Here is a 22,562-nt window from a genome sequence, read left to right on the forward strand (position 1 = left end):
GGGACTAAGTTCTAGTATAAAGTGTGGAACAGTGTTCAGTATGCCGTGCAGATTTTCCCTCTGAAAATACATGACTAACTGCAATATTTGGGTATCTTTCAGTTCAAAACCGGGCCTACTACTTCATACACAACTATACAAATACCGGTTATCTTCTCGCGTAGTCTCAACTCGGCCGAACAACACCAGTACTGACGGCGTGTCCCTTGACCGCAATCCCGCCTTCAGGCCCTTCAACCCACACGTGCCAACTCAGGTCGTCGCCTTTCGGTTTGGTCCTGCGCAGGCACACCCTCATGTCCTCATTGCTGAAGAGAGGTGCAAGGTTACGGTACGTGATTGACTTGACCGAGGGCATCCACCCAGACTGTTCTGGCGTGCTAGTGGTTGGCCAGGCCTGCGACTGCAGCCGCACCAACGCCGCCCGCAAGGCCGAGAGCATGAGCACCAGCGTCAGCGGGCCGTGGACGAGCAGTCCGGGGTAGCCTTCACGGTAGCGGGCATAGTACGGGTCGATGTGGATGGCGTGGGCATTGTAGGTGAGGGCACTGAAGTGAAAGAGCAAGGTATTATCGGGTTTGAGGGGGAAAGTGAACTCCGGGACGGCGGTGGCTGCGTTGTACGTCAGTACCACTTCAGCCACGAGGTCCAATCAAGACAAGAAAAGAATGAAAGAGACAACACACCTTTGATAACCTTCCGCGCACTAATCCCCTTCACAAGCCCCCTCCGCTCCCTCATAAACACCAACCTTCTCGCCTCCTCAACAGCCACCCCCTTCCCATCCAACAAGCCCCTCCCGACCTCCTCATCCGTTACTACCCCTTTTCCGACCGGGACAGCACCATAGAGCCTCTGCACGTCCACAAAAACCCTCTCCATCCCTTCCTCCTCCTCCTCCTCCTTCTCCTCCCTATCAACCCCCGCGCTCTTCATCGTCCTCACCTCCACGGCATCAGGCACGACCCGCTCAATACAAACCACCCTCCGGCCATCCATCCTCATCAGCTCCCGCCATCCCTCGCGAAACACGACGCGCCCGCCCGCCCACATGCGGCGCACAAAGGGCGGGCCGGGCCAGTGGGCCGGGTCGGTCCCGTCGGGCATGAGCTGCGAGGGCGGCAGCTGCAGGGGGAAGTAGACGAGGTGGTGGCCCTGTGGGAGGACAAGGTCTTTTTCATCCGGTGGGGGTAAGGAGTGGTGAATAGAAGGGAGGAGGGATCTCTTGGACAGTAGTAGCTGATGGTCCGGGGGAAACATGGAAGGGACGTGGTCTGCCAGGGAGAGGGTCAGGAGGTGAGAGTGGGTCGACGAGAGGATGTCTGGGATGATGGTGGGCGGTTGGGAGGTGAATTTTTGGCGGGACGATTCGAGGTAGGTTTCCACCTGAAAGGGCTGGGTCGCGGTAGGCTTTGAGTTGGCGTCATGGAGATGGGAGGTATAGCGTGGGCGCTGTGGACGCAGTTTGATGGGTAAACCGTGCCTTCGGAGAAAGGATGAGAGGATTGAGGGTCGCATTTGTTCGTCGGCTGACGAGGATCGGGACCCTTTGTCTGTGATTGCAGTTCTTAATTCGACTGGCTTGAGAACCTGATGGTCTCCGTGATAGTTGCAAGTGTTTGAAGAACGTTGTCAGGGTCTTGATCGAATCGCTTACCCAGCTGGGAATGAAATACTTCCTGATCAGGCATAGCGTCTAACTTATAGGCTGGCCCGTCTCTCTCGACTTTAATCTCTTCAACATTTACAACTCATGATGGGCAACTTGCATCTGGTCGTACTAAACTTCTTGATATCTCATGTAGCTGCACTACTTACCAATCGAGATCTATGGCCTACTTATTACAGTAGATTTCGAACGGAATCCCGCAATTTACACTACCTCTCTCTGTGGTATTGGTGGTTGGTAAAGACAGGCTCCGACACCCAAGTGTCTAGATATGAGGATGAGCCGGGCATAATCTCAAAGGCATCTTCACTGCGCTGGCTTCCTCTTCGTCAGACTCGGGCATCGCTAACCATCCGTGGATCGCGATCTCCATTTCGTCCACTGCAAATCCGTCCACACGCAGCCAGCCGAAGATGCTCCGCGTCGCATTTTCCGACACAAAATCTCTGTCGATATATAACTTTTTGTAGTTGATCGGTAGATGGCTCGAACTTGGATTCTTCTACTGCAGGACTGGAGGGCTTGGGTACGCGCAGACATCAGCGCCGTCGAGCGTCTGGCGTGTTGTTGTCTTGCCATCCACGCCGTCCCATATGAACCCTGATACCGAAGCCCATGGCCCTTGCACTGGGCATGGACCCGTACTTCAAGATCGGTATGTTCAAGCGGTGTACCGCCAAAAGGTCTCCATTGGCAGACGGGCACCCGGATATGCGATCCGGACCGCGAGAGGAACAGTAGCCGGCAGTGGTCCGCCCGGGAGACCCGGCCGTCTGCCACGAGCGGCTCCGAAACGGGTTGCTGGATGAACGACTGCAACGTCCTGCTCCATGCGGCATCGTGGAGGTCGATGGGGATCATTCTGAAGCTAACGTCCTGGAAAGAGCTTTTTTCTGCGGCCCAAGAATTGTGACGCCGACCCAAAGCGGCGCCACCTTTGGTTGTTCGGTCCATCAGCATGCGTCCGAGGACAAGAGGTCGTCTTGGGCAAGCACATCAATCGCTGCTAGTGCCCCTTGAAGCCAAGGGGTAACGGTGTTGCACTCGACGCTAGTATCGTAGAAGCTGCCTAGCAACATAGGGCGAATCCCTCTGGCGTGGCAGCCGATAGTAATAAGACTGTCTAGGTAGCCGTCCTGGACAGTCCAGCCCTGCGGTAACTGCTGCAGAAACGAAGAGACAACTTCGGTCGGGAGGTCAAGGCAGCTGGTTGTGAAAGCTGGCAGCTGCAGCCCTTGGCCGGCACACATTGATGGGAAGAGCAGGCACAGCGGCCAGGGCGTCCTGACTCTGGTCGGTGATATTGCGGCGAGCGCAGACCTGCCAAGAAAACGAGGGCTTCTGAAGGGAATGGGAGCACTGCCGAATGACCTTGAGACTGAGAGGTTGTCAACAGTGTGAACTGGTAAGCTGGCTAAAGCCGTATTGACCAAGGGGCAAAGAAGGTGTCTTGCTTCAGCAACATTGTCGCCCGCCAGCCCTGGTCCGGGGCAAGTACCGCCGTCCACCATCGAGTCTCGTCTGGACCGGCATCGCTGATGTCTACTTCCTGACTGCGGTGACCAGCCAGGAGAGATGCGACCGAGTTTGGGGACCGGTTATCGGCTGTGCTGTTCGTATAAACCATCGATACAGCCTCAGGCACAATCTCAGCCCACAGCGCAGAGAGAATGTAGGCCTATGCCAGGATAAGCACAGGAAGGTAATTTTGGACACCTAGTGCGAACCACGAGGCCAAGCGTTCTCCGCTGTTCGACGTGCTGCGACGTATAACGATATGGGGTTCCTGGCCACGACACTGATCTGCACGTTTTGGTGAAAAGCCGAGAGTCCATGCTCGCAATCTGGCTGTGCTGAGCCCCAGCAGAACGGCCAATTGCGTATACTTGGCTGTGCCTGGCGTATGTTACGTGCTTCAGCCGTAGGTCTCGTCGGAACGAGGGGCATGGTAGGAACGCGCTTTGTGTGTCCAGGTAAGTAAGTGAGTGGTAGACCTGGTTGCTCGATGGCAGCATGGTACAGCATAGACCATGTTCTGAAGCTTTTCTTGTAGTCTTCTCTAACATCTCCGGCCCTCAACCGGACGCTGTCGGCCATCTGTAAACAAAGGGGGTTCGTCGCCTGATGGTCGGTCAGGTTGGCACTAGATGGTCAGTGTCGATTGCAAAGTTGCAAGGGCGGGCGGTTGAGGTACTATCATACGCAGTGCGGTTCTCTGCTTTGTGCCGAGGCTGCTAAAAGCGGTCGCATGTGTTGACTTAACATGTCCCCTTCAATGTTTGTTTTACCTGCATCATGCGCGAAGTTACAACTTTAACGTTGGTCGACTGAGAGTGAGAACATATCATTGAGGGTTAGGGTCTGACATCATCACTCAGTCTCGGACTCAGTCTCGGACTCAGTCTCGGACTCGGTCTCGAGTCGGATAATTACTAGTACTAGGAGACACTACACAGTGATCTCCTAGGCGGTTTAGAAACCTGACTGCAGTTGTGAATAGGTTAGGTCGATGTGGTTGGGCGGTTTGCCCTCTTAACTATCGCCATAAGGACACCAAGTCTGTTTTGCTTCTAAGCGTGTCTTTTACACCGACAGCTCCCATACCAGTACAACAGTAACGTTATCCCAGATAGGTGCCTACCCTGAGCTACCTTAGACTGCAAGATACGGGGTAACCCGAAGAAGGTAAACTCAAGCGTTTGCCTCCACGCCTAAGAACCGGATCATCCCCAGCAGGGACGTCAGCTATCGTTGGGACAGGTATACGTAGGACTCTGGACTGGCTTGTGACGGACGGACACGGAATGCGTTGATCCTCCCTGGCACAATTCATGTTGGCGACGCAGATTCTAGGGTTTTAGACAGACAACGTGTCGAACATCCATCTGATCCAATACTGTCTGACTACAACTTGCTGGCAATTCATTGATCCTATGCTCACCTTCAATACCACATCTGGACCGCACACAACCCTTTGAAAACAACGTAAGTACGGATATCCGTAGTTGGTTGTGTATGTCTGCATTGCCTATCAGCTCAGATCCACAGCTCACAGAATGCCAACCAAGCAAGGACTGAAAAATCAAGGACTTGATGACTTAGAGAATACTACAAGGAAAATAGAAATGTCGACTGGTATATGCGCCAACCACTTGCTTGCCTCCTGTTCCCTCCCGCATCCATATCTCACACAAGGCCATTTGCCATCCTCCAACTTCCCTGCTTTCTCAACGAAGCCCATTCCAGCCTCGCCTCTGCCTGCTACCGTCACTGTTTCCCTGCCTTCCGCCCTGCGCTATCCTCTGCCATCTCAAGTGCTTCCCTGATGCCCGCCGCGTACCCAGGCCTTGCTCTGCCCACGCCATATCATCCAGCATTTAGAGAGAGGGAGGGGTGGCAGCTAACTGCGCTGCCTTGACCAGAAACAGGCAAGAAAAAGGTCGATAGAAAGAGAAAGGTTTCATACACGATTCAAAAACACCAACCAACGCGACGTCATTATTAAACAGAATATTTTATCCTCCCTCAATAACAGATACGGCTCGTTCATGCGCCGATACGACCCAGGTCGATTTTTCATAATCCGGGTCCGGAGTCGTGGAGTAGGGAACAGGCCTGAGATGCATGGGACGGCGGAGGGTCATGATTCCGCCGATTCCCACACGTATCCCGGGGTAGGGGTATCTTCGACGGTCTAGTACGGTAGAAGGCGGCGCAGACTCTGGTCCGAGAGTGCGGCTGCGACGACGAGAGAACCGCCGCGGATCTCTTCAAATAAGACCGCAGAGACGGAGATTCTCCTGGATGATAATGTCTGTCACGAAAGATTAGCACCTTGCTATGCCTGCAAAACTGTACTCGCAACATACCGTTGACAGCAGCCATGACGAAGCGAATCTGTGTCGTGTCCGTCGCGCATGTGAAATGTGTGTAGATCTGCTTGCTCTCGTGCTGGTTCAGGCTGACGAAGCGGTTCAGAATGTAGTCGCACGCCGCGCCGTAGTCGTCGCCACCCTCGTAGTCGGGGAAGTAGTTTTTCATCGGGCTGACCGGCAGCTTCTCCTTGAACCGATCGATCTTGTTCAGGAAGAGAATGATGGATGTCTTGATGAACCACCTTGAGTTGCAGATTGAGTCGAACAGAGTGAGGGCCTCCTGCATGCGATTCACCGTCTCGTCCTCGAAGAGCAGCTGGTCATACTCCGAGATGGCGACCAGGAACAGGATGGTCGTGACGTTCTCGAAGCAGTGGATCCACTTCTTCCGCTCAGATCGCTGGCCACCGACATCGAACATGCGGTACGTGAGTTCACCGATGATGAAGGTCGTCTCGGTGATACCAGTGGTCTTGACACGCGACCGCAGGACGTCCTGGTCGTTGGGCATGTAGTCGGGGGCCGCAATACGAGCGATGTTATCGAAGTAGCTTGAATATAGTCAACACCAATACCAACCGGACCAACAGGTGGGGCGGAACCTACTATCGCGCCGAGTCGTTCAACTGGTACTCCCGTGACCGCTTGAAGCAAGCCTGGACGCCCGCATCCCTCCACAGCGCCTCAATGGCATTGCCGACCTCGGGCGGCAGAACATCGCCCTCAATTTGTGCTGGTTGCATGAAGATGGTCTGCACGTGGTACTCCATCCTGGAGTCCGCCAGGGGCAGCTCTAAGGACTCCATCGCCTCGAGGATGACACGCATTGACTGGACGGTGTTGCTGAAGATGATCTCCTTGAAGGATTCCCGCTCGTCGCGCGAGTAGCCGCCCTCGTGAATGAGCTTCATCTGCTTCAGAATCGTGGACTTTCCGGATTCACCAGCACCTGATCAAACTGTTAACCGCCATACCGCTCCGATAGGGGGCGGCGAGCCGACGAGGACGGCCGTGAGACCCAGACGTACCCAGAAGCAGCATCTTGATTTCATTGCGCTGTTGCATGCGATCCCTCTTGAGCTGATTTTCGATCTCCTCGTTCCGAGCCTTCCCCTCCTTCTCCTCTGTGCTCATTCCGCAACCCATCTTGACGGCTTGTCGAAAGAAAAACGATGGTAGGGAGTCTGTTTCGATTGAAAATGGTATTAGTGTGGCCCTGCAGATAAGATGCGCATCAGTTATGCTGCGTTGCTAGCAAGAAGATGCGGCTGCGACCGTCAAGCGAGCAGACCCTTCAGCAATGCGATCAGGCCGCGACGGACAAGAACCAGAAACATAGCTCATTGGCAAAGATCTCGAATGTCGCACCCATTGACCGGGCCGGCACCGATGATTCCACACGAATTCGGATGGCTGAGAAGAGATGGGGCGACGGTGGCGTTGCACTCACGTTTGGTACAGGAGGTCGTTGCCCTTAGACCGGTCGGCACTCGAATTTAGAGCCGCAATCAAAAACTCTGCAGCAGAAAGAGCGACGCGAAAACAGGAATCTCAATGACGTTGAGGCAGAGACGGCGGGAGGTCGTCGCCAAGGCAGTGGCACATAGAAGGTTGGGGGCTTCACTGCGTTGTGGTCGCGAGGGTGTGAACCGGAGGTTGAGAAGGGGGAGGAGGGTGGGAGGATCGGTTCTGTTAATTGTGAGGAAACGCGGAGCATGCACGCTGAATTTCGGGGGATGCTGTGACCCTGGAGAATAACTGGCCAATCACAGTCTGTAACATGCTGGGGAGTGGGGCTCTCAGGATCCTTGCGAGCTAGTCCGGATCAGAAGGGGAGCGCCCCTGTCATGGAATTGGAAGAGAACCACCAACCAGCGGATACCGCCGCCTTTGCGCCGCGAGTGCGCACGATCCCCGACGAACGAGGTCCACAGATAGTGTCAACGCTCCAGCTGCAACGGCGACGCCGAAGTCAAATCTGTTCCATCAATTTTGAAGGTCTAATGGGAAAGCGGCAAGGAAGTACCGCGCTCTCCCACGCGGTCGGCAGAGGGATGCGTGTGTTCCACGTTTCTCAATGGTCCGGACAACAACCCGCAACACCAGATTTCAAGTGGCGCCTTTCGCTAACGAGGAACCACAGTGACTAACTGGAATTGGCATTCCGAATAATGGATTATCATGCTTTCGGAAATGTCATGTGCCGCGATCGGGATGATCGAGCCCGACAGCATGCGGAAAAGGATATATTGCTGTCGAAGAACAGCCCGTTTCTCCTGTTTTGTTTCTGGCGACCACTGCAGCCTCTTGACGCGAGTCTCGATGTTCTGAAGATTGATTGAGGGTCCAGTCTCGGTCTGAGGCAGACCGGACACGGCCAGCCTGACCGTCCTGGTTCACCTTCCGCGATCTGCTGCCACCGAAGAGCCCTCACCCATATGCTGTGCCACTCCTAGCAACCCGGAGTCTGTCTGTTCAGGTCCAGATCACGGCACGGCCTACCGACACTTTCATCCCGATAGTCATCCTTGGAAGCATGATCGGCGCCGTTCGGGCTGCTCAAGCCAAGGACCATCAAGCACGATTGTTTCGACATGGTCTGTGGGTTGATGATCGGCACGTTTTGCGATAGCGCCTACTGTCCATACTCAGGTATGTCGGGCTTAGGGGATGCTCTCGTCCATCAAGTGCAAGGGCGAGTCAGGTTCATCGGCACATTGGTTATGGTATGCTTCTTCCCCCAACTCTAGCGATGCCTATCGAGCTGTGCTCGTGCAGCCGTTCCCATTCCCAGGTATCCGGGCTTGATGGACACCAGTGGGCCCCGACTCCTTTTCGAGAGCCATGCGACGAAATGACATTGACGAATTCGGCCGTGGCCGCGAACTCTGCCTCCACCCATCATGGAAGATGCCGAACTGTGATCAAGGTATCTTCGGTTGCTTTGCAGGAAGCAGCTTTGATGTTTCTTGAGTCCGAGCCAACGTGATAGAGGTGTTTTCGCCCAATCCTCATCGATGTCCTTTCCATTGGTGAGATGTAACCGACCCGCATCCCTGGGTTTAATCCTCCATGTCTGTCGCGGCAGATGCACCAACCTCTCTTTGGTGGTTCCTGGAAACCTTAGTTTCGACAACTGTCCGCTATGTGCGCCGAAACATCCTCCATCTTTATGCAGTCTAGCATCTGAGACGATTGCCATATTCAGCCACGTCCTCAGAATGCAGCACCGTTGAGATGATACTTCTTGTAATTTGATTAGCTGTCCACATTTGCCTCTGACGGGGTGGCGTTGACGCCTTTCTGAGTTATGAGTTTTCAGGATTGTCAACCACCCATATTATTCTCCGCTGCCCCTGGCGTCCCCCGCAAATGAGATCGACAGAGACCAGCCGATCAGCCAAACGTCGATCGTGGCTACGGATACATCTACGGAGGTAACCGTAAGGAGTACAAGACACTAACGTTACCCTACGTACACATCAGACCAGCAAGCGCGCGAGCGTCCCATCGAGGTTGCTTGATAATGAAGAGAATGTCCCCTTTTGAACCGCTCTCATCAACTCAGCTGGGACAGTGGGAAGTAGATCCTACATACAGGAGCGCTATGTTCCAAAACTTCCCTCAACGCCGGAATATTGGTAGGCAAAGCTGCTTGATCCTTGCTGAGTCCCGTCGTGTTGGAGATCCTCGCCCCTCTTGCTCCTGGTAAGTAACTTAATTGGATTAGCGTGCTTGTTGGAGCCGCCGGAAGCTTGCGAAGTTCATGGAGGGTTTTATGTGATGCAAGAGAAGTAATTCTTCGCGACACTCGCATGACGACTTCAGCTGAGAGCCGCCCACGCCGCTGCGGGAGACGTGGTGAGAGGCCTCGTTGCCCGCCTGTGCTGTGTATAAGCCCAGAAACTCCAGTTGCCAACAAGCGCACGCCGGCATTCCTAGTGAACCTGCATCGCGCATCAGCTCTCAGGATTCTCAGGAACACCCGGAGAGCCCCACCACATGCCGAGCAGATGGATGGCGCAAGGAAGATTTCTCATTTCTTTTTCCAGGTGACCTGCAAGGAAAACGAGCCCCCCCTTGCTTGGCAGAGCGATGGAGCAAATAAACTGAACTAGAATGAAAAGGGCAATCTTCCAGAAGCCGGGATGTTCAGGGGACGATGGGTGGCACAAATTCATGTGCCACTTGAAAGGACGACGGAAACTGACAGGATTGGATGCTTGTCATTTGATGCGCTGTGGAGCGGTCCCTATTTATTGACTTGTCATACGGAGGAGGGTACCTGATCAATGCTTTATGTCGGGTGGGAGGACTCATAGGAAGAAAAGGCTTTTGTTCTTGAATGCCATGTTGCAACATGAGTTTGCAGACGAAAACTCCTTTGAGGGCTGTTTCACGGCCGGGAACAGCTGAGCAATCTTGGACTTTCAGGTTCTGAGAAGCGGCCTACAGAGTACGGACGTACTGTCAGTTGAAAAGCCGCTGGCACCCCAACAACAGAACACGCAGCGGGCCATGCCGCGCGACGAATCGCATTCAAGCTCGTGGCACACGCCGACAAAGTCAGGGTCAGGGGTAGTCAGCACTTCACGTAAACATGCCAGTCGTTGATGAAGTGCGTTGGAATAGGTATCAGTATCTTGCAACACCAGAGTACACTTTTTCTTGATCATCTCATCAGTGGCAGCCCCTTGCCTGCTCCCTGGCTCTACGATGGCCTCTTCAGCAATCCATATGTCCCGGCTTGGCGGGCGAGGTATGATCTCTAACCCCTGACGGCTCCTAAGCCCACCATGTAAGAGGCGTCTGCTGATGCCCGTTTGCAGTCTTCAACCACAGCGCTAGCCAAGACATAGAGGCCGAGTATGACCGGCTGCGCGATCTAGCGCGGGCCGAGGGCGACAAGAAGAAGTCCTGCTTCGATCGGGTACGGCGTCCGGCCAACTCACCGCCGCCCTGGCCCTACCGTCTCACCAAAGCCACCTTTGCTGACTCCACCCCGATGAGCGCAGGCTCACGAGGCATATGAGCGCGGAGACGGCGCGCAAGCCAAGGAACTCTCGGACGAAGGCAAGCGCCATCAGAAGAAGCAAGCCGAGTACAACAAGCAGGCGTCCGAGCTCATCTTCCGCGAGAACAACGCGCCCGGCCGCGTCGCCGAGGACACGATCGACCTGCACGGCCAGTTCGTCGAGGAGGCCGAGGACATCCTCGAGGAGCGCATCCGCTACGCCCAGAGCACCGGCCAGAGCCACCTGCACGTCATTGTCGGCAAGGGGAACCACTCGACGGGGCACGTGCAGAAGCTCAAGCCGCGCGTCGAGCGCCTGTGCCAGGAGCTGGGGCTCGACTATGCCACCGAGGAGAACGAAGGTCGGATGTATGTCGACTTGAGGGGTGGAAGAGTCGAGGCGCCGCCTCCGTTGCCTGCGCAGCCGCCGGGTTATCAGGGAGGGTATGGTGGTGGCGGTGGTGGGCATCACCAGCAACACCATCAGCATCATCACGCTGACAGCGGCGGCGAATATGGGCAGCGGCCACCACAGCAGCAGCACCAGCGGCCGCCCCCACAGCAACGGGAGGAGGATATTTTCAGTTGCCTCAAGAGCTGCTGTCTGGTCATGTAATAGGGCGAGCGGTGGGAGTTCATGGGGATGGCTCGGTGGGATCGTTCGTGCTGAGCGGGCAGTGGCCGTGCGTTGGAAAGATGGTCGCAACATTGAATTCCTGCTTGGTTTTGTGACGTAGGTCACGGTACGTTATGTTGGGGAAGTCTCATCGCATACCCTGAGCGCAGTGTCAGTGTCGGACAAGGAGGCTTGAGTCCTAGGACTAGTATAAAGGAAGTGCCCAACACCGTACAACTTGCGCCTTCCCAGAGCACTTGCCTTCCTCTAGGCACCCTCTGCTGGCTGGCTTATCCCACCCTTGGCCCGGGTGCCCGAGGCCTTAAAACCCTACCTTCTCCCACTTCTCCTGTAGCTGCTTCTCGGCCAACCTGGCGAGATGGTTGATCTCCTTTTCGCTTCCCATCATCTCGTCTGCCCGCTCGAGTGTGCGCGCCTCTGCCCCCGAGCGCCCACAGATGCTGTCCAAAACCACAGCAATCCTCCGTCAGCATCTGCTCCGTCGAAAGGCATCTATCTTCCTGCGCCGATTCACCACCGACGGCATCTCCGGTATTCGAACCAGCGCCGTTAACCATCCACACCACGACCCTCAACCATCCAAGAAACCAGAGCCACCAAGACACCAAACATAACACAAACATCAAAATAGACATCACCCGCAATGAAGATGGATCGCAACCCTGTTGTTTCCCATTCCTCCTGCGGATCATGGTACCCCGCCATTCACTCAAGAATCGCCCTCGTCACCTTCTTTATGGTCTGCGCAATCGGCTTCATGTGCCTCGGGTTCTACGCCTCGAACCGCAACCGCCGGGAGGGAGTTTCCAACCGGCTGATTCAGGGCCGTCACAACAAGCACCATGAGGACAATTACATCGACAACGAAGAGGATGTCCCCCACCAGCACCAGTTCCACCAGCACAACCCCGACTGTATGCACAAGGACAATTGGACCCACAAGACCAACCTCACGCTCAAGCTGACGGAGGACGGGTGGAGGATTGTGGAGGAGGAGAGAACGGTTTATGAGAGGGTGACACAGTGGGTCATTGGGATGTTGCATGACGTTGGGAAGCGGGTGTCCGAGTTAGTGTATGGCGCCTCGAGGATAAAGTTGGGATCGGAGCTCCGTCTGCCCTCGGTGAAGGACGTCGAGTCTGGGGGCGCGAGTCTTCCGTACGGGTATGCGTATGCGTATGCCAATAGGTATCGTGATGGGTATGGGGTCGGCGATGGCACGATCGGTGGGCAGATTGACGGGTTCAAGGCAGCTGGGGAGAAGTCGGCTGTGATGGGGGATGTCGGAACTATGGCGTGGCCGTGTGGGACGTTTTCGACAGATCTTTCGGCTTGTCGGCTGCGGAGAAATGGCGGAGGGACGATGACAGTCGAGGGCAAGTGTCCCGTCTGAAGGGCGTGAGTTTTGTGATGTCGGCGGCGATGGGGTAGGTATTGGGGTGCACTTTGGACTATACAGCTAGCAACAGCTCTGGTTTTTGAATCGATTCCGCGTTTGATTACTGTAGCGAGAGGACACGCCTTAGTCTCAAGCCAAACAAAGGAAAACTCGCATCTTATGCCTCTAAGTTGAACTGATGGAACAGGGTTTGTACAGCCGGTTGGCCTGCCCACGCCATCCGCTCTCTATCCACGCCATTATGAGCTGGTGATCACTCAATTACCGTGGTTTGCCGAACGCCTCCAGCCCAGCTCCTCCCCCCCGACCCTGTTCGCGCTTCATACCTGCTTCTTGATGTCCCGCGCCGCCGCCTTCAGGCTGTAGTTGCACTCCTCATATGCCCGCCCCGCGCCGAAGCCAACACCTACAAACGCGGGCCACGCCCTCCTTTTGAAGATCAGCACTGAGAAGACGACGCCGAAGCCGACGCCCAGGGTGGACTTGATGATGAGGTTGGAGAGGCAGCGGTCCCACTGTTGAATGTGTTAGCCAAGGCAATCGATTCCTGCTGCCGGGGGATGATCGCCGGAGATGTTGACCTTCTCGTTCAGGAGGGCCTCGCTGACGGGGCGCGACACAGCCCTGGAGGGTGCGGGAGGGGCAGTCGTCTCGGCCATGGCGGGCGCAAACTCAAAGTGACGTGACCTGGTTGGACTGACTTCCCAGAAGTTGAAGCGCTGTGTTAGTGTGATTGAGCTGTCAAGAATCATCCGGGAACCCCTACCTCTTAGCAAGTGACCCAATTGACGTGGACTTGAACGCAGTAGGCGACGGTGGAAAGCAGATCGCAGCTGTCCCTCGTCTCGTCAATGAAGCTATTTTGTTTCGAGCGCATCTCGTTGCCAAGAGCTCCCATGCCTGTTAAAGGCTCGGTTGTTCGCCGGTGTCTTCCGAGGGCGGTCAGCAAACCTGGAAGCTGCAGGGGTCCATTTGCTGGAATACGGTTCCGACGATGGTGGCAGAATTTTTGGCAGCCAGAAGAGCTCCCACCATTGACTTCAGTCACTGCCTTGCGTGGGGCAGGCACATGCATGCGCCAGCCGCAAGTTCGATCGAAGAGGCTCACAGCAATCTACACAACATGACACTGGCAGTCTATGGTTGAAATGGGGGAACATAACAGAGTGAGTATTTCTCTTTCATTTTTCGTTTCACTCGTATCCTGATCCCCATGCTCACCTGGACACAGACAGGCGACGCCGCCCTCGTGCGGGCCGTTCGACTCCTCGATCAGGGCGATGCCGAGGCGATACCGGACAGGCTTGAAAGAGTATGGAATGCGCTGCAGGATTATCGTCGAGGCAGTCCTCACTCCGCCGAGATGCTGTTGCGATGGCTCCTGAAGAACATGGCTGGATCTACCGCAAACACCGAGCGAGTTCGACGATACCCACGTGTTTGGGACATCTTGGGCGCCGTGTTTGCCTTGGTTCCGACCATTTCCCTGGCAAAATCGCTGGCGGATCGCCGCTTCGTGGGCATACTCCAGCAGACACTCAAGGAGATTGCGGCGCCACAAGAGGAGGAGGTCGCCCAGAACACTGGGACAGACTCCGACGTGGACATGGCCGACGCCTCTCCTCTAGAGAGCCCGGGCAACCCCCGAAAACGCAAGAGAACCGACCCTGCCAGCTTCGATCTCAAGATTCAGAGCCAAGTAGCTGGTTGCCTTCAAACCGCCGAGTCCGTTTTTGATGCCCTCCGAATCCTCCTGTCTCGTTGCGAACAAGAGTCCCTGGACGGGCCAGTGGCCCACCGGATGGGTGCCGAGCATGTCAAGTCGCTGTTCGCGGTATCTGCGGCCGAGATTATGGGCATCTTGGTTCCGTGGCTCACCATTTGCGGCTTTGCGCTGGACAAGAACAAAGCCGGTGTGGTCAGAGAGCAATCGTCGTGGGTCTCGACCTGGGCGGCCTTCTGGGCGCTTCACCGCCAGAGTGCCGCTGATGCCTCCGAAGTCGCAACTCACCTGTCTGGGACTGCTTTCCGTCTTCTGGGCAAGCTCACGGGCACTTCGAGGCAAACACAACCCGGCATGGATGTTGCCGTCCAGGACCGCTGGGCGAAAGAACTCCGCCTGTTTCTTTCGCGTAACTTGATCTTGCCGGCCAGGGCCCTGTTCTTGACAAATGGAAGCAAGGAGGTGGTGCAGATCGCAGTCGACATGTCAAGCGCCTATGCACACATCACCTTTCCCGTTCTGTTTGACCTTGTCAGCAAATCGCCCCTCGAGTTCGGCGGGAAAACGTCCAGGAAGCAGTACGAAGCGTGGATACAGACAGTTTTCGATGCCATTGTGCATGCCTCGAAGAACATCAACCGTGAAAACAGGAAGCTGGCCCTCCGGGCGATCATGGAGATGGCAGCGGGGCGAAGCACAAGCCTGTCGGCTTCCAGTCTTCGTGCCGTGTGCAAAGACTACGCCATCGGAAAGAACAACTACGACTGGAGTCTGCTGCTTTCCATCATCACACTTAATCCCGATGTCTTTTTAGTAACTGAGGAGGGAAACCGGCTTCTTGAGCAGGCTCTCGAGAAGACGAGAGAATCCGATCCGCTTGATGCCGCAGATTCAGAGGAGGCAGGACGATTTATCGTCCGGCTTGCTGATGGGTATGCACAGGCTCGCGATCTGTCAACGTTTATCAAGGTCTGGCTCAAGCATCTTGCTCCTATCAAGGCCAAAGCTGGTCTCCCACCTCTATGGGCGCAACAAGAGCTTGACGAGACAGTCGCGAAACTGATTCAGACATCTTTAAACTCCAATCAGCTCGTTGACATCTTAGACTGGCTCTCGTCACAAACCCAGCCAAGTGAGGGCACTGCCAGGATACACATACTCGAAGCGATATCCAGCGGTATCTCGCAGGAAGAGTTCGTCGACGCCGCAAACATGAAGACCTTTGAGGGCACGCTCTTGGAGAAGTACTCCAAGAAGGACCTCCCGGCCGTCTCTGCATGCCGGTGGATGGTTGCCGCAAAGGCCATATCCCGGGGCACCCTAGAGGAAGCCGGGCAGATTTGGTCTCAGGTCAGGTCGGACATCAAGAGTGTTCTTCGCAAGTCACCCGTAGATAGCGAAGGCACCTTTGCTGCTTTCAAATGCTGTGTTGCAACCTGGCTGGCAAACCATCCCGGCGGCGCATATGAGGATGACGCAGCCACTCTGATCTGCTCGTTTGCCGAGAGGCTTGAAGAAGATGGTGATTCCATGGAGATAAATCTTTCCGATGGCGGTATCCCGGTCAGCAAAGGGACCTATGTCTCTTGGATTCTGTCCGAAGCGCCGCGCGTCTTGAGGTGAGCAGCCGTACTTCCCCTTCTATGGTACAGGCTAATACCCCTTCAGTCTGCTCGTCGAAAAGAACGATCACATCCCAAAGGCGGTATCCTCTCTCTTGGCTATTCCCAGAACCGAAGATGCAGGCCGTCTTGAGCCTGTTCTAGCTGCCTGCCGCCTGCTGCTGGACCGCGAGAGCAGTTCTAATGACCAGAAACTGATGGGTAGGCCGGCAATAGGACGAACATGATTACCAACTGCTAACACTCCGCAGACACGTTGATCGAGACCATGATCTCGATGATTCACACGTCTAAGTCGGGCAGGTTGTGGCCACAGACAAAGACCGCCATCCAAGTTTTACTCGGCGTCCCGACGGAAGTGCTGAGCAGAACCCAGCGTGAAGCAGCTATGAAGTCGCTCGTTTCACACCTCCCAGGAGAGTCAGACAAACCAGATGCTATTGCACCGGATTATTGGATGTCGGTGCTCAGTCTCATGGTCAAACTAATGAGACGGCCAACCTTCTACGAGGTATGAGCTCATATCTGGGGGGTGTAGTGATCAAGAGATTGACAATCACACAGGGGATGAGCTTCTCTCATCTTGAGTCAATCGGGCGATGCCTTCTGAAGGCACACAACCGCTCGAATCGCCGTACTCGGGAAGGTGTACCAGCAGATGATGGCTCGGGTAGCTCAGGTGCCTTCAAATCTCTGCAGCAGTTGGCTATGCTATCCATTCGGTACGTTGACGGCTACTCGTTCTCGCTGAGCTCGACTGACTGTCATAAGGCAAATGGCAAGTGGGAACCCTGAAGAGCGGGAGAAATCATATCTGGAGGAAGCCGCCTCGCTTCTGCAGAGCCCGTGCCAGGATTCAGACGTATCACGGATCGTCCTGCTCCAAGCCTACATATCCACCTTGCAAGCCTCGCCTGCCCTTGAAACCCTTGAGGCAGATGGCTTGGACCTGAACAGCCTCAAGAACCATCTGCTCCAACTTACGTTACCGATTATTGCATCCAAAAAGCGGAACGGCAAATCCTTTCCAGCACTGCTCATCGCCCTTGAGGCACTGAGCGACCTGGACCGTGAAGCCGTGAGACAAGTGCTTGCTAACTCCGCCCCTGGGCTCCTTAAGACGAGCGACTCACTTCTCGAAAACGGTGTCAAGGCTGGTTGGGGAATCCGCATATTTCTGGCGAATTTCTTTCCTGAAGCACTTACTTCCCCCTTGAGAGTCAGGATGTCCCCCGAGACATCAACTGCCGCTGAGCAGGAAGACGAGCCACGGAGCAGCGAGCCCGCTGCAACGCTAGGAAAGACGGCGTTGCTACGGTATGTCGATGCCGTCGTCCGGTCTGCCGACGAAGAGACGAAACGGCGGTATCTCCAGGAGCTTCTGCTCGAGGACAGCGATGGTCCAGACGTACTCGGTCGCCTGTTGGTCATCTATCGACTGGTCCAGCATCTCAAGGGTGAGCCACCTTGACTGTAACCTTTCCCGGACACAGACTGACCCAAACAGGCTCTTCACGACCCTTGGCTTCCTCAGACCAATTCGACCTCTCCCAAGCCCACAGCATTCTCTGCGGCCGTCTCATGCGAATTAAAGCCCCGGCTCCCTTCCTCCTGACCTCAAAGGCGATCCACCTCCTGCTCGACCAGAACCCCGCCAGCATGACGCAGTGGAACATCGAGCTTACCCTCTGCACCGTGTCAACCATCTCTCTGCAGCCCTCAACGCAGGCCCTCATCGCCGAATCGCCGAACATCTATCCCTCCCTCTGCCGTCTCGTCGAGATGATCATCAAGCGCCACAGGAAACGTCTCGATGGTCACTTCCACGCCCTCATTACCCCGCTGCAATCCCTCATCCGCCTGCTCCTCTCCCGCCCCTGCACCCACCCTCCCACCATCGGCAGCAGCACCACGACGGCAGTCACCTCCATCTCCGCCTCCACCACATCACCTGAGCAAACAGCGCAGTGGGAGAAACACGCCAAGCTCTTCGCCCGCTTACTCACGCTCGTGTGCGAGCCGACGGTGGCGTCCGTGTCGCGGCACTCGCACTCCCACTCGCACGCGAGCGGCCCGCTCGATTCGGAAAAGGACCGAGCCAAGCGGTACGCGGGGCAGTACATGCACCGGGTGCTGGCCGAGTACGTGCGGCTGCAGCTCGAGTACGTGGTGCCGCACGGGGTGCGCGAGGCGCTCGAGCCGGGCATGTACTCGGTCCTGGACATCACGGGGCAGGACGTGCTGCGGAGTGTGAATGATGCCATGGATGCGAGCGGGAGTGTCATTTTCAAGGAGATGTACAAGATGTATCAGCGGTTTGGGAAGTGGACTGGTGTTTGAGCCATGTACGTATGTACGTAGCGTGAGATATTCAATGGTGTAGCTGGCTAGGTAGTTACTCCCAACATTGAAGGGCTATATTGCGTCTATTTTGCCCACACGTTGTTTATAATATTACATTTTGACATAACATCTATATCACCTTCTTTCCCTCCGCTCAGTTATCCTCTGCCAGTGCTGCGCAAACTCTCTGATCCCGCCCTCCCCTGCCAAGCTCGCATCCACGACATCCTTGGGCAGCTTGTGAGCAGAGTACTGCGGGGAACTAAAGTTATACGCAGCCGGGTCGTCGTGCTCCACCAACCTCAGCTCGGGTTCCTCCTCGTCCTCCTCCTCGTCGTCGTCCGTGGTCAACCCCTCCTCCCCTTCTCCCCCTTGCCCCTCCTGCATGTCCGACGCAAACCCCAGCAGTGGCCGAGCAACCGTCTTCGCCAGCAACTCGCCCCAGTCAAAGAGCAGGGTATCCGTCCGCGGCGCCCAGGGGTTGATGTCGATCAGCCTTGCCCGGCCCAGCACCTTGCGCTCTTCTCCGCCGTTGTCGTCGTTGTCGTCGCCCTCGTCATCGTAATCGGCCTCGGGGATGTACACGTCAAAGACAAAGTTGCCGTCGGGAAAGGTGAAGCGCATCTTGTTGAAGAGCTCGATGGTGCGGTGAATGATTTGCGGGCGCAGCGAGTCGAGAAAGGCGTAATAGTTGAGATCGCGCTGGGTAATGGCGATGAGGCTGCGGGACTTGACGAAGCAGCGGAATTCGAGGCTCGGAAGTGGGTTGAAGAAGGATCGGAGGACGAGCACGGGGTTGTAATCCCTGGGTGCTGGGGTTGATGAGGCGCTGGTGGTTGTAGACCCTGAGGTAGGGGCTGGGACGGTGTCGTCGAAGGCGTGGTCCAGGTCGTGGGATATGAAGGAGGAGGACTTGAGGAGAATGTAAATGTCGTTGGCCGAGGTGCATTTCATCGTGTTGGGATGTCGCGAGATCCAGGTAGCGTCTTTGGGTGAGGACCAGTTCAGTTTGGGGGCGACGGCGCCGCCGAGGGAGGAGATGGCGGAGGTGATTTCTGCGTGGAGAATCGGGAAGCGGATGTCGGGAGGCAGGCGGGGAGCGGACGCAGGCTCGTCAGAGTCTGAGTCTGACTCGGTGTCAGGTTCGCCGTCCTCGCGGCGGCGTCGTGGGTGAGCGGAGGCCGGAAAGGATGGCTCCCAATCGTCGTCGTCATCGGAATCGGCTGTGTCAGTGTCGTCCTTGCTGCTACCCTCGTCGGCGAGAATGATGCCGTCCTCGTGCAGCCAAGAGATGAAGTCAGGTGTTAAGGGGATGATGCGGGAGCGAATGCAGGAAGCGCGATATCTGGGTTCGTTGGTCTGTTAGCCCGTGACGTGCTCGTGAGACTCGGACTGCAGCGGACTTTGGAAACCAGTAGTCGTAGGCGCAATGGAGGATATGGTCCCTCGTGACGGGAGGGAAGGGGAGCTCCCCTTCTGGGAGTGTCCCTTGGGACGCTGTTGGCTCGATAGCGGGCATACTGTTCGAATCGAGCGTCGTCGTATTCTAAACGGATTCGAGCTAGGTCACCAAGGAGGTATTGAGGTGATGCGTCGATCTGATCGGTTCGGCGCACTGCGGGGAGTGTACTGGGACGCAATGGAGGGTTGATGGAATTTGTGGTGGGGTTGATTCATTGACGTACCGCAGCGTTATCGATAACCACAGAGGTACAGTACATACATACTGTTAGTTAACCCCAGCGGACCCTTTCTGTCGGCCATTCGCGCTCTTACAGGTATTTGCACAGTGGGTTGCCTCCTAACCAACCCAAACCTTCACCAGTCAACTGAGCATCTTACTATTTCCCGTCTTTCGACCGCTACTCTTTCGACAGACGTAAGCAAGCAAACAAGCAAGCACAATGTCAGACAACGTCGGCCTCGCGACGCCGCGCGGCTCCGGCACGTCGGGGTACGTGCAGCGCAACTTGGCGCACATGAAGCCGCGCGACATGGCCGCCCCCTACCTGCCGCGCAACAGTGACGCCGACAGCATGCGGCACAAGCCGCGCCAGCCGGACCAGGGCCTGTTGGAGCACGACCGCAAGCGCGAGGTCGAGGTCAAGGTGTTTGAGCTGCGGGACAAGCTCGAGGAGGAGGGGTGCGTCTTACCTTGTAGCCACTCCTTTTCAACTTTTGCAGATCCGGGATGAAGCTAACAATCTGCTTGGGTGTAATTTGACAGGGTTGAAGAAGAAGAAATTGAATCGCAGTGCGACGAGCTGCGCAAGAAGCTGCTTGCCGAGATGGAGATGAACAGCCGGGACAGCGACAGGAGGCGAGGAGGCGTTGGACCTGCGCCGAGGAGGAATTTTAAGATGCATCAGGTGCACGAGCTGGCCGACGCCAAGATCAAGGAGAGCGAGCGATTGAGACAGGCCCTCAAGATCAGCAAGGACTATCAGGAGGGCAGCCACTGGAAGAGGCAGGAGGAGAGGCTCAAGAAGGGGTTAGAGCGGGAGGGGGGCGGTGCAAAAGACGAGGTGAAACGGGAAAGGAGCCGGGATAGGGACTGACACTCGGAAACTGGTGGGGAATGACGGTGGTATGTCTGGCATCAGCGTTCTGGAATGGGGTCATTGGGCGTTAGAGGTGTCTTGGGCGTATCTGGGCTGGGGTCTGGTCGATATGTTGTTCCTTACTTCTTTCTAGAGGGAATCAGCAGTCTCCGCTGCTTCGAAATCATTGAAGGTCACGTAACCGATACAAGTCTGGTGAGTCTCTTGTCATCTCCCCCACTGCTTTTGCTTACCCCTTCCGCGACAGCTTCTCGCTGACGCACAGGGCCCAGCTGAATCAAACCAGTCAAATGCCCCACCTGTTCTGGAAGGCGCAGAAGATTCCCAGAGTGCGGTCAAGTCAGGGGTCTCTGATCGAAGTTCGGGGATCACGTCAGGGGTTGGGGGAAGCGCGGAGCATGGGAAGTATCGCCGCCCACGAACATGCTGATTTCACACTGCGTGGCCCCCTTAGGTATTTGATGCCTCCTGGGGGCCCGGAATTCTTCCACTGGTACGCATACGTGTATTACCAATACCGAACCTGTCATTACATTACCGCTGAGAGCACTGTGTGAACAGGTGCACCTCCCGCAGGCCCATGCGAACCGCCATATGCGAGTCTAGCCAACCATTCTACAAGGGCGATGGGCTTGCATATGCAGCATGGGTCGTGCGACGTGCTACTCCTCAGTCGTGGCAGGACGGGATGGTAGCGTACCCCGCCCCAAGGGAAAGCTGGTGTGCCGCAGGCACTGGTTAGGGGTTGGTATTGTATTGTACAGGCCTCCGTTGTGTCTTATGTAGTACAAGTGGTTGCATGTGAGCACAGCAGTCTTGAGGATTCTCCCAGGTGCCCGACGACGTACTTCCAACTCTGAAAGTGAAGACAACTGCACTGTCCAGTCCTCCTTAAACATCCATCATGTTGGGAGACAAATGACATGGCAACTCCTCCGTGAGAGAGACGTCGGTTGATACCATCGGTTGTCTCTAGACGTTACCCTTGAAAGCGGAAAAAAGAGCCGGCAAATAATAACTGGCCGACAGAAGCGGGATGCGGCCAACCTGCAGCCAGCACACACGGAACGGCCAACGGCCGAGTTTGCCGTCGAGCAGCTGCAGGGGGCAACATGAACCTCAAGCCAGGGCAGCTGTTGTCAGGCGGCATGCGGGCGAGGTTCAAATCTGGGGTAATCGTCGTGCTCATCTCATCTGCATGTGGCATCAAGCATGAATCCAAGAGCTGGACCGACTAGCTGCTAATCAGCCGCATGAGAGGACGAAGACTAACACCGAATCTCCGAACACTCGGAGATGCAAGAGACGAATGCCAGGAAAGCGCAACTTTGGGGAGGCGTATCCCGGACTTGCTTCTGCCCACTTCCGGGCCCTAGGAGAACCCCAAGGAAGAGCAGGGCATCCAACACGGAGCTAGGTAACTCAGCTTCCCTTCCCTCCTTTCCACCCTTCCTTTTGAGCAACCAACTTCACTTGATAGTAACAAGCCCTGCCCAGTCAAAAGAGATCCAAAAAGCAGAACGCCATCCGTTGCAACCCTCGGCAACCACTTATGCACATTTCCTTCAGCTTTTCAGATATTTCACAATGGTCAGCCCAGATCCGGTAACGTTAGCCCAGTCCAAGTTTGTTGTGAACCCCTTTCCGCATCCCGTGTTCGATGTCGCTGTATCGTGCCCATGTCATGCCCCGCAATTCATCCCGTCGTCAACCCCAACC

General features: G+C 55.8%; 10 protein-coding genes across 10 annotated transcripts; 4 read left to right on the plus strand and 6 right to left on the minus strand.

The window, feature by feature from the left end:
• Positions 1–2: 2 nt before the first annotated feature.
• Positions 3–1,620, minus strand: N657DRAFT_664277 (uncharacterized protein). Its single transcript, XM_062795227.1, has 2 exons — positions 687–1,620; positions 3–612 (listed from the first exon to the last, which is right to left on the minus strand). Exons 1-2 carry the CDS (start codon positions 1,516–1,518, stop codon positions 167–169), a joined length of 1,278 nt encoding a protein of 425 aa, XP_062646991.1. The 5' UTR covers positions 1,519–1,620; the 3' UTR covers positions 3–166.
• Positions 1,621–1,934: 314 nt separating this feature from the next.
• N657DRAFT_664278 (uncharacterized protein) lies at positions 1,935–3,939 on the minus strand (the record flags this gene model as incomplete). The annotated part of the gene is made up of 9 exons (XM_062795228.1): positions 3,872–3,939; positions 3,664–3,812; positions 3,556–3,596; positions 3,437–3,517; positions 3,100–3,347; positions 2,665–2,989; positions 2,584–2,604; positions 2,277–2,545; positions 1,935–2,160 (listed from the first exon to the last, which is right to left on the minus strand). Exons 2-9 carry the CDS (start codon positions 3,764–3,766, stop codon positions 1,935–1,937), a joined length of 1,314 nt encoding a protein of 437 aa, XP_062646992.1. The 5' UTR covers positions 3,767–3,812; positions 3,872–3,939.
• Positions 3,940–5,439: 1,500 nt separating this feature from the next.
• On the minus strand, positions 5,440–6,690 carry N657DRAFT_574445 (guanine nucleotide binding protein, alpha subunit; the record flags this gene model as incomplete). The annotated part of the gene is made up of 4 exons (XM_062789030.1): positions 5,440–5,483; positions 5,539–6,095; positions 6,151–6,493; positions 6,573–6,690. 4 exons carry the CDS (start codon positions 6,688–6,690, stop codon positions 5,440–5,442), a joined length of 1,062 nt encoding a protein of 353 aa, XP_062646993.1.
• A 2,234-nt stretch (positions 6,691–8,924) lies between these two features.
• N657DRAFT_452260 (uncharacterized protein) lies at positions 8,925–9,849 on the minus strand. The gene is made up of 2 exons (XM_062787450.1): positions 9,544–9,849; positions 8,925–9,491 (listed from the first exon to the last, which is right to left on the minus strand). The coding sequence occupies exons 1-2, from the start codon at positions 9,723–9,725 to the stop codon at positions 9,104–9,106; spliced, it is 570 nt and encodes a 189-aa protein (XP_062646994.1). The 5' UTR covers positions 9,726–9,849; the 3' UTR covers positions 8,925–9,103.
• A 411-nt stretch (positions 9,850–10,260) lies between these two features.
• N657DRAFT_574365 (DUF1771-domain-containing protein) lies at positions 10,261–11,174 on the plus strand (the record flags this gene model as incomplete). Its single annotated transcript, XM_062789023.1, has 3 exons — positions 10,261–10,303; positions 10,374–10,474; positions 10,560–11,174. The coding sequence occupies 3 exons, from the start codon at positions 10,261–10,263 to the stop codon at positions 11,172–11,174; spliced, it is 759 nt and encodes a 252-aa protein (XP_062646995.1).
• A 336-nt stretch (positions 11,175–11,510) lies between these two features.
• Positions 11,511–12,590, plus strand: N657DRAFT_690862 (uncharacterized protein; the record flags this gene model as incomplete). Its single annotated transcript, XM_062797069.1, has 1 exon — positions 11,511–12,590. The coding sequence occupies exon 1, from the start codon at positions 11,839–11,841 to the stop codon at positions 12,586–12,588; it is 750 nt and encodes a 249-aa protein (XP_062646996.1). The 5' UTR covers positions 11,511–11,838.
• Positions 12,591–12,643: 53 nt separating this feature from the next.
• On the minus strand, positions 12,644–13,433 carry N657DRAFT_597619 (DUF543-domain-containing protein). The gene is made up of 3 exons (XM_062790030.1): positions 13,361–13,433; positions 13,176–13,290; positions 12,644–13,109 (listed from the first exon to the last, which is right to left on the minus strand). Exons 2-3 carry the CDS (start codon positions 13,251–13,253, stop codon positions 12,915–12,917), a joined length of 273 nt encoding a protein of 90 aa, XP_062646997.1. The 5' UTR covers positions 13,254–13,290; positions 13,361–13,433; the 3' UTR covers positions 12,644–12,914.
• A 190-nt stretch (positions 13,434–13,623) lies between these two features.
• N657DRAFT_672237 (uncharacterized protein) lies at positions 13,624–18,367 on the plus strand. The gene is made up of 7 exons (XM_062795629.1): positions 13,624–13,760; positions 13,826–15,936; positions 15,986–16,140; positions 16,191–16,450; positions 16,504–16,661; positions 16,711–17,396; positions 17,447–18,367. The coding sequence occupies exons 1-7, from the start codon at positions 13,734–13,736 to the stop codon at positions 18,277–18,279; spliced, it is 4,230 nt and encodes a 1,409-aa protein (XP_062646998.1). The 5' UTR covers positions 13,624–13,733; the 3' UTR covers positions 18,280–18,367.
• A 50-nt stretch (positions 18,368–18,417) lies between these two features.
• On the minus strand, positions 18,418–19,801 carry N657DRAFT_573933 (D123-domain-containing protein; the record flags this gene model as incomplete). The annotated part of the gene is made up of 3 exons (XM_062789003.1): positions 18,418–19,087; positions 19,127–19,627; positions 19,686–19,801. The coding sequence occupies 3 exons, from the start codon at positions 19,799–19,801 to the stop codon at positions 18,418–18,420; spliced, it is 1,287 nt and encodes a 428-aa protein (XP_062646999.1).
• A 244-nt stretch (positions 19,802–20,045) lies between these two features.
• Positions 20,046–21,222, plus strand: N657DRAFT_619926 (cwf21-domain-containing protein). The gene is made up of 2 exons (XM_062790576.1): positions 20,046–20,425; positions 20,510–21,222. The coding sequence occupies exons 1-2, from the start codon at positions 20,187–20,189 to the stop codon at positions 20,838–20,840; spliced, it is 570 nt and encodes a 189-aa protein (XP_062647000.1). The 5' UTR covers positions 20,046–20,186; the 3' UTR covers positions 20,841–21,222.
• The last annotated feature ends 1,340 nt before the right edge of the window (positions 21,223–22,562 follow it).

This window comes from Parathielavia appendiculata (genome assembly GCF_033297405.1).
Source record: "Parathielavia appendiculata strain CBS 731.68 unplaced genomic scaffold N657scaffold_7, whole genome shotgun sequence".
NCBI classification, from domain to species: domain Eukaryota; kingdom Fungi; phylum Ascomycota; class Sordariomycetes; order Sordariales; family Chaetomiaceae; genus Parathielavia; species Parathielavia appendiculata.

Excerpts from the sequence above, each read along its gene's own strand:
- N657DRAFT_664277 (XM_062795227.1), bottom strand. The coding sequence starts at position 1,518 with ATGCGACCCTCAATCCTCTCATCCTTTCTCCGAAGGCACGGTTTACCC. Across the intron at positions 613-686 it reads TGCGCGGAAGGTTATCAAAG|CCACCGCCGTCCCGGAGTTC; the intron begins GTGTGTTGTCTC and ends CGTACAACGCAG.
- N657DRAFT_452260 (XM_062787450.1), bottom strand. The coding sequence starts at position 9,725 with ATGAATTTGTGCCACCCATCGTCCCCTGAACATCCCGGCTTCTGGAAG. Across the intron at positions 9,492-9,543 it reads ATCCATCTGCTCGGCATGTG|GTTCACTAGGAATGCCGGCG; the intron begins GTGGGGCTCTCC and ends TGCGCGATGCAG.
- N657DRAFT_597619 (XM_062790030.1), bottom strand. The coding sequence starts at position 13,253 with ATGGCCGAGACGACTGCCCCTCCCGCACCCTCCAGGGCTGTGTCGCGC. Across the intron at positions 13,110-13,175 it reads AGGCCCTCCTGAACGAGAAG|TGGGACCGCTGCCTCTCCAA; the intron begins GTCAACATCTCC and ends CACATTCAACAG.
- N657DRAFT_672237 (XM_062795629.1), top strand. The coding sequence starts at position 13,734 with ATGGTTGAAATGGGGGAACATAACAGA. Across the intron at positions 16,141-16,190 it reads TAATGACCAGAAACTGATGG|ACACGTTGATCGAGACCATG; the intron begins GTAGGCCGGCAA and ends AACACTCCGCAG. Across the intron at positions 16,451-16,503 it reads GACGGCCAACCTTCTACGAG|GGGATGAGCTTCTCTCATCT; the intron begins GTATGAGCTCAT and ends ACAATCACACAG.
- N657DRAFT_619926 (XM_062790576.1), top strand. The coding sequence starts at position 20,187 with ATGTCAGACAACGTCGGCCTCGCGACGCCGCGCGGCTCCGGCACGTCG. Across the intron at positions 20,426-20,509 it reads GACAAGCTCGAGGAGGAGGG|GGTTGAAGAAGAAGAAATTG; the intron begins GTGCGTCTTACC and ends GTAATTTGACAG.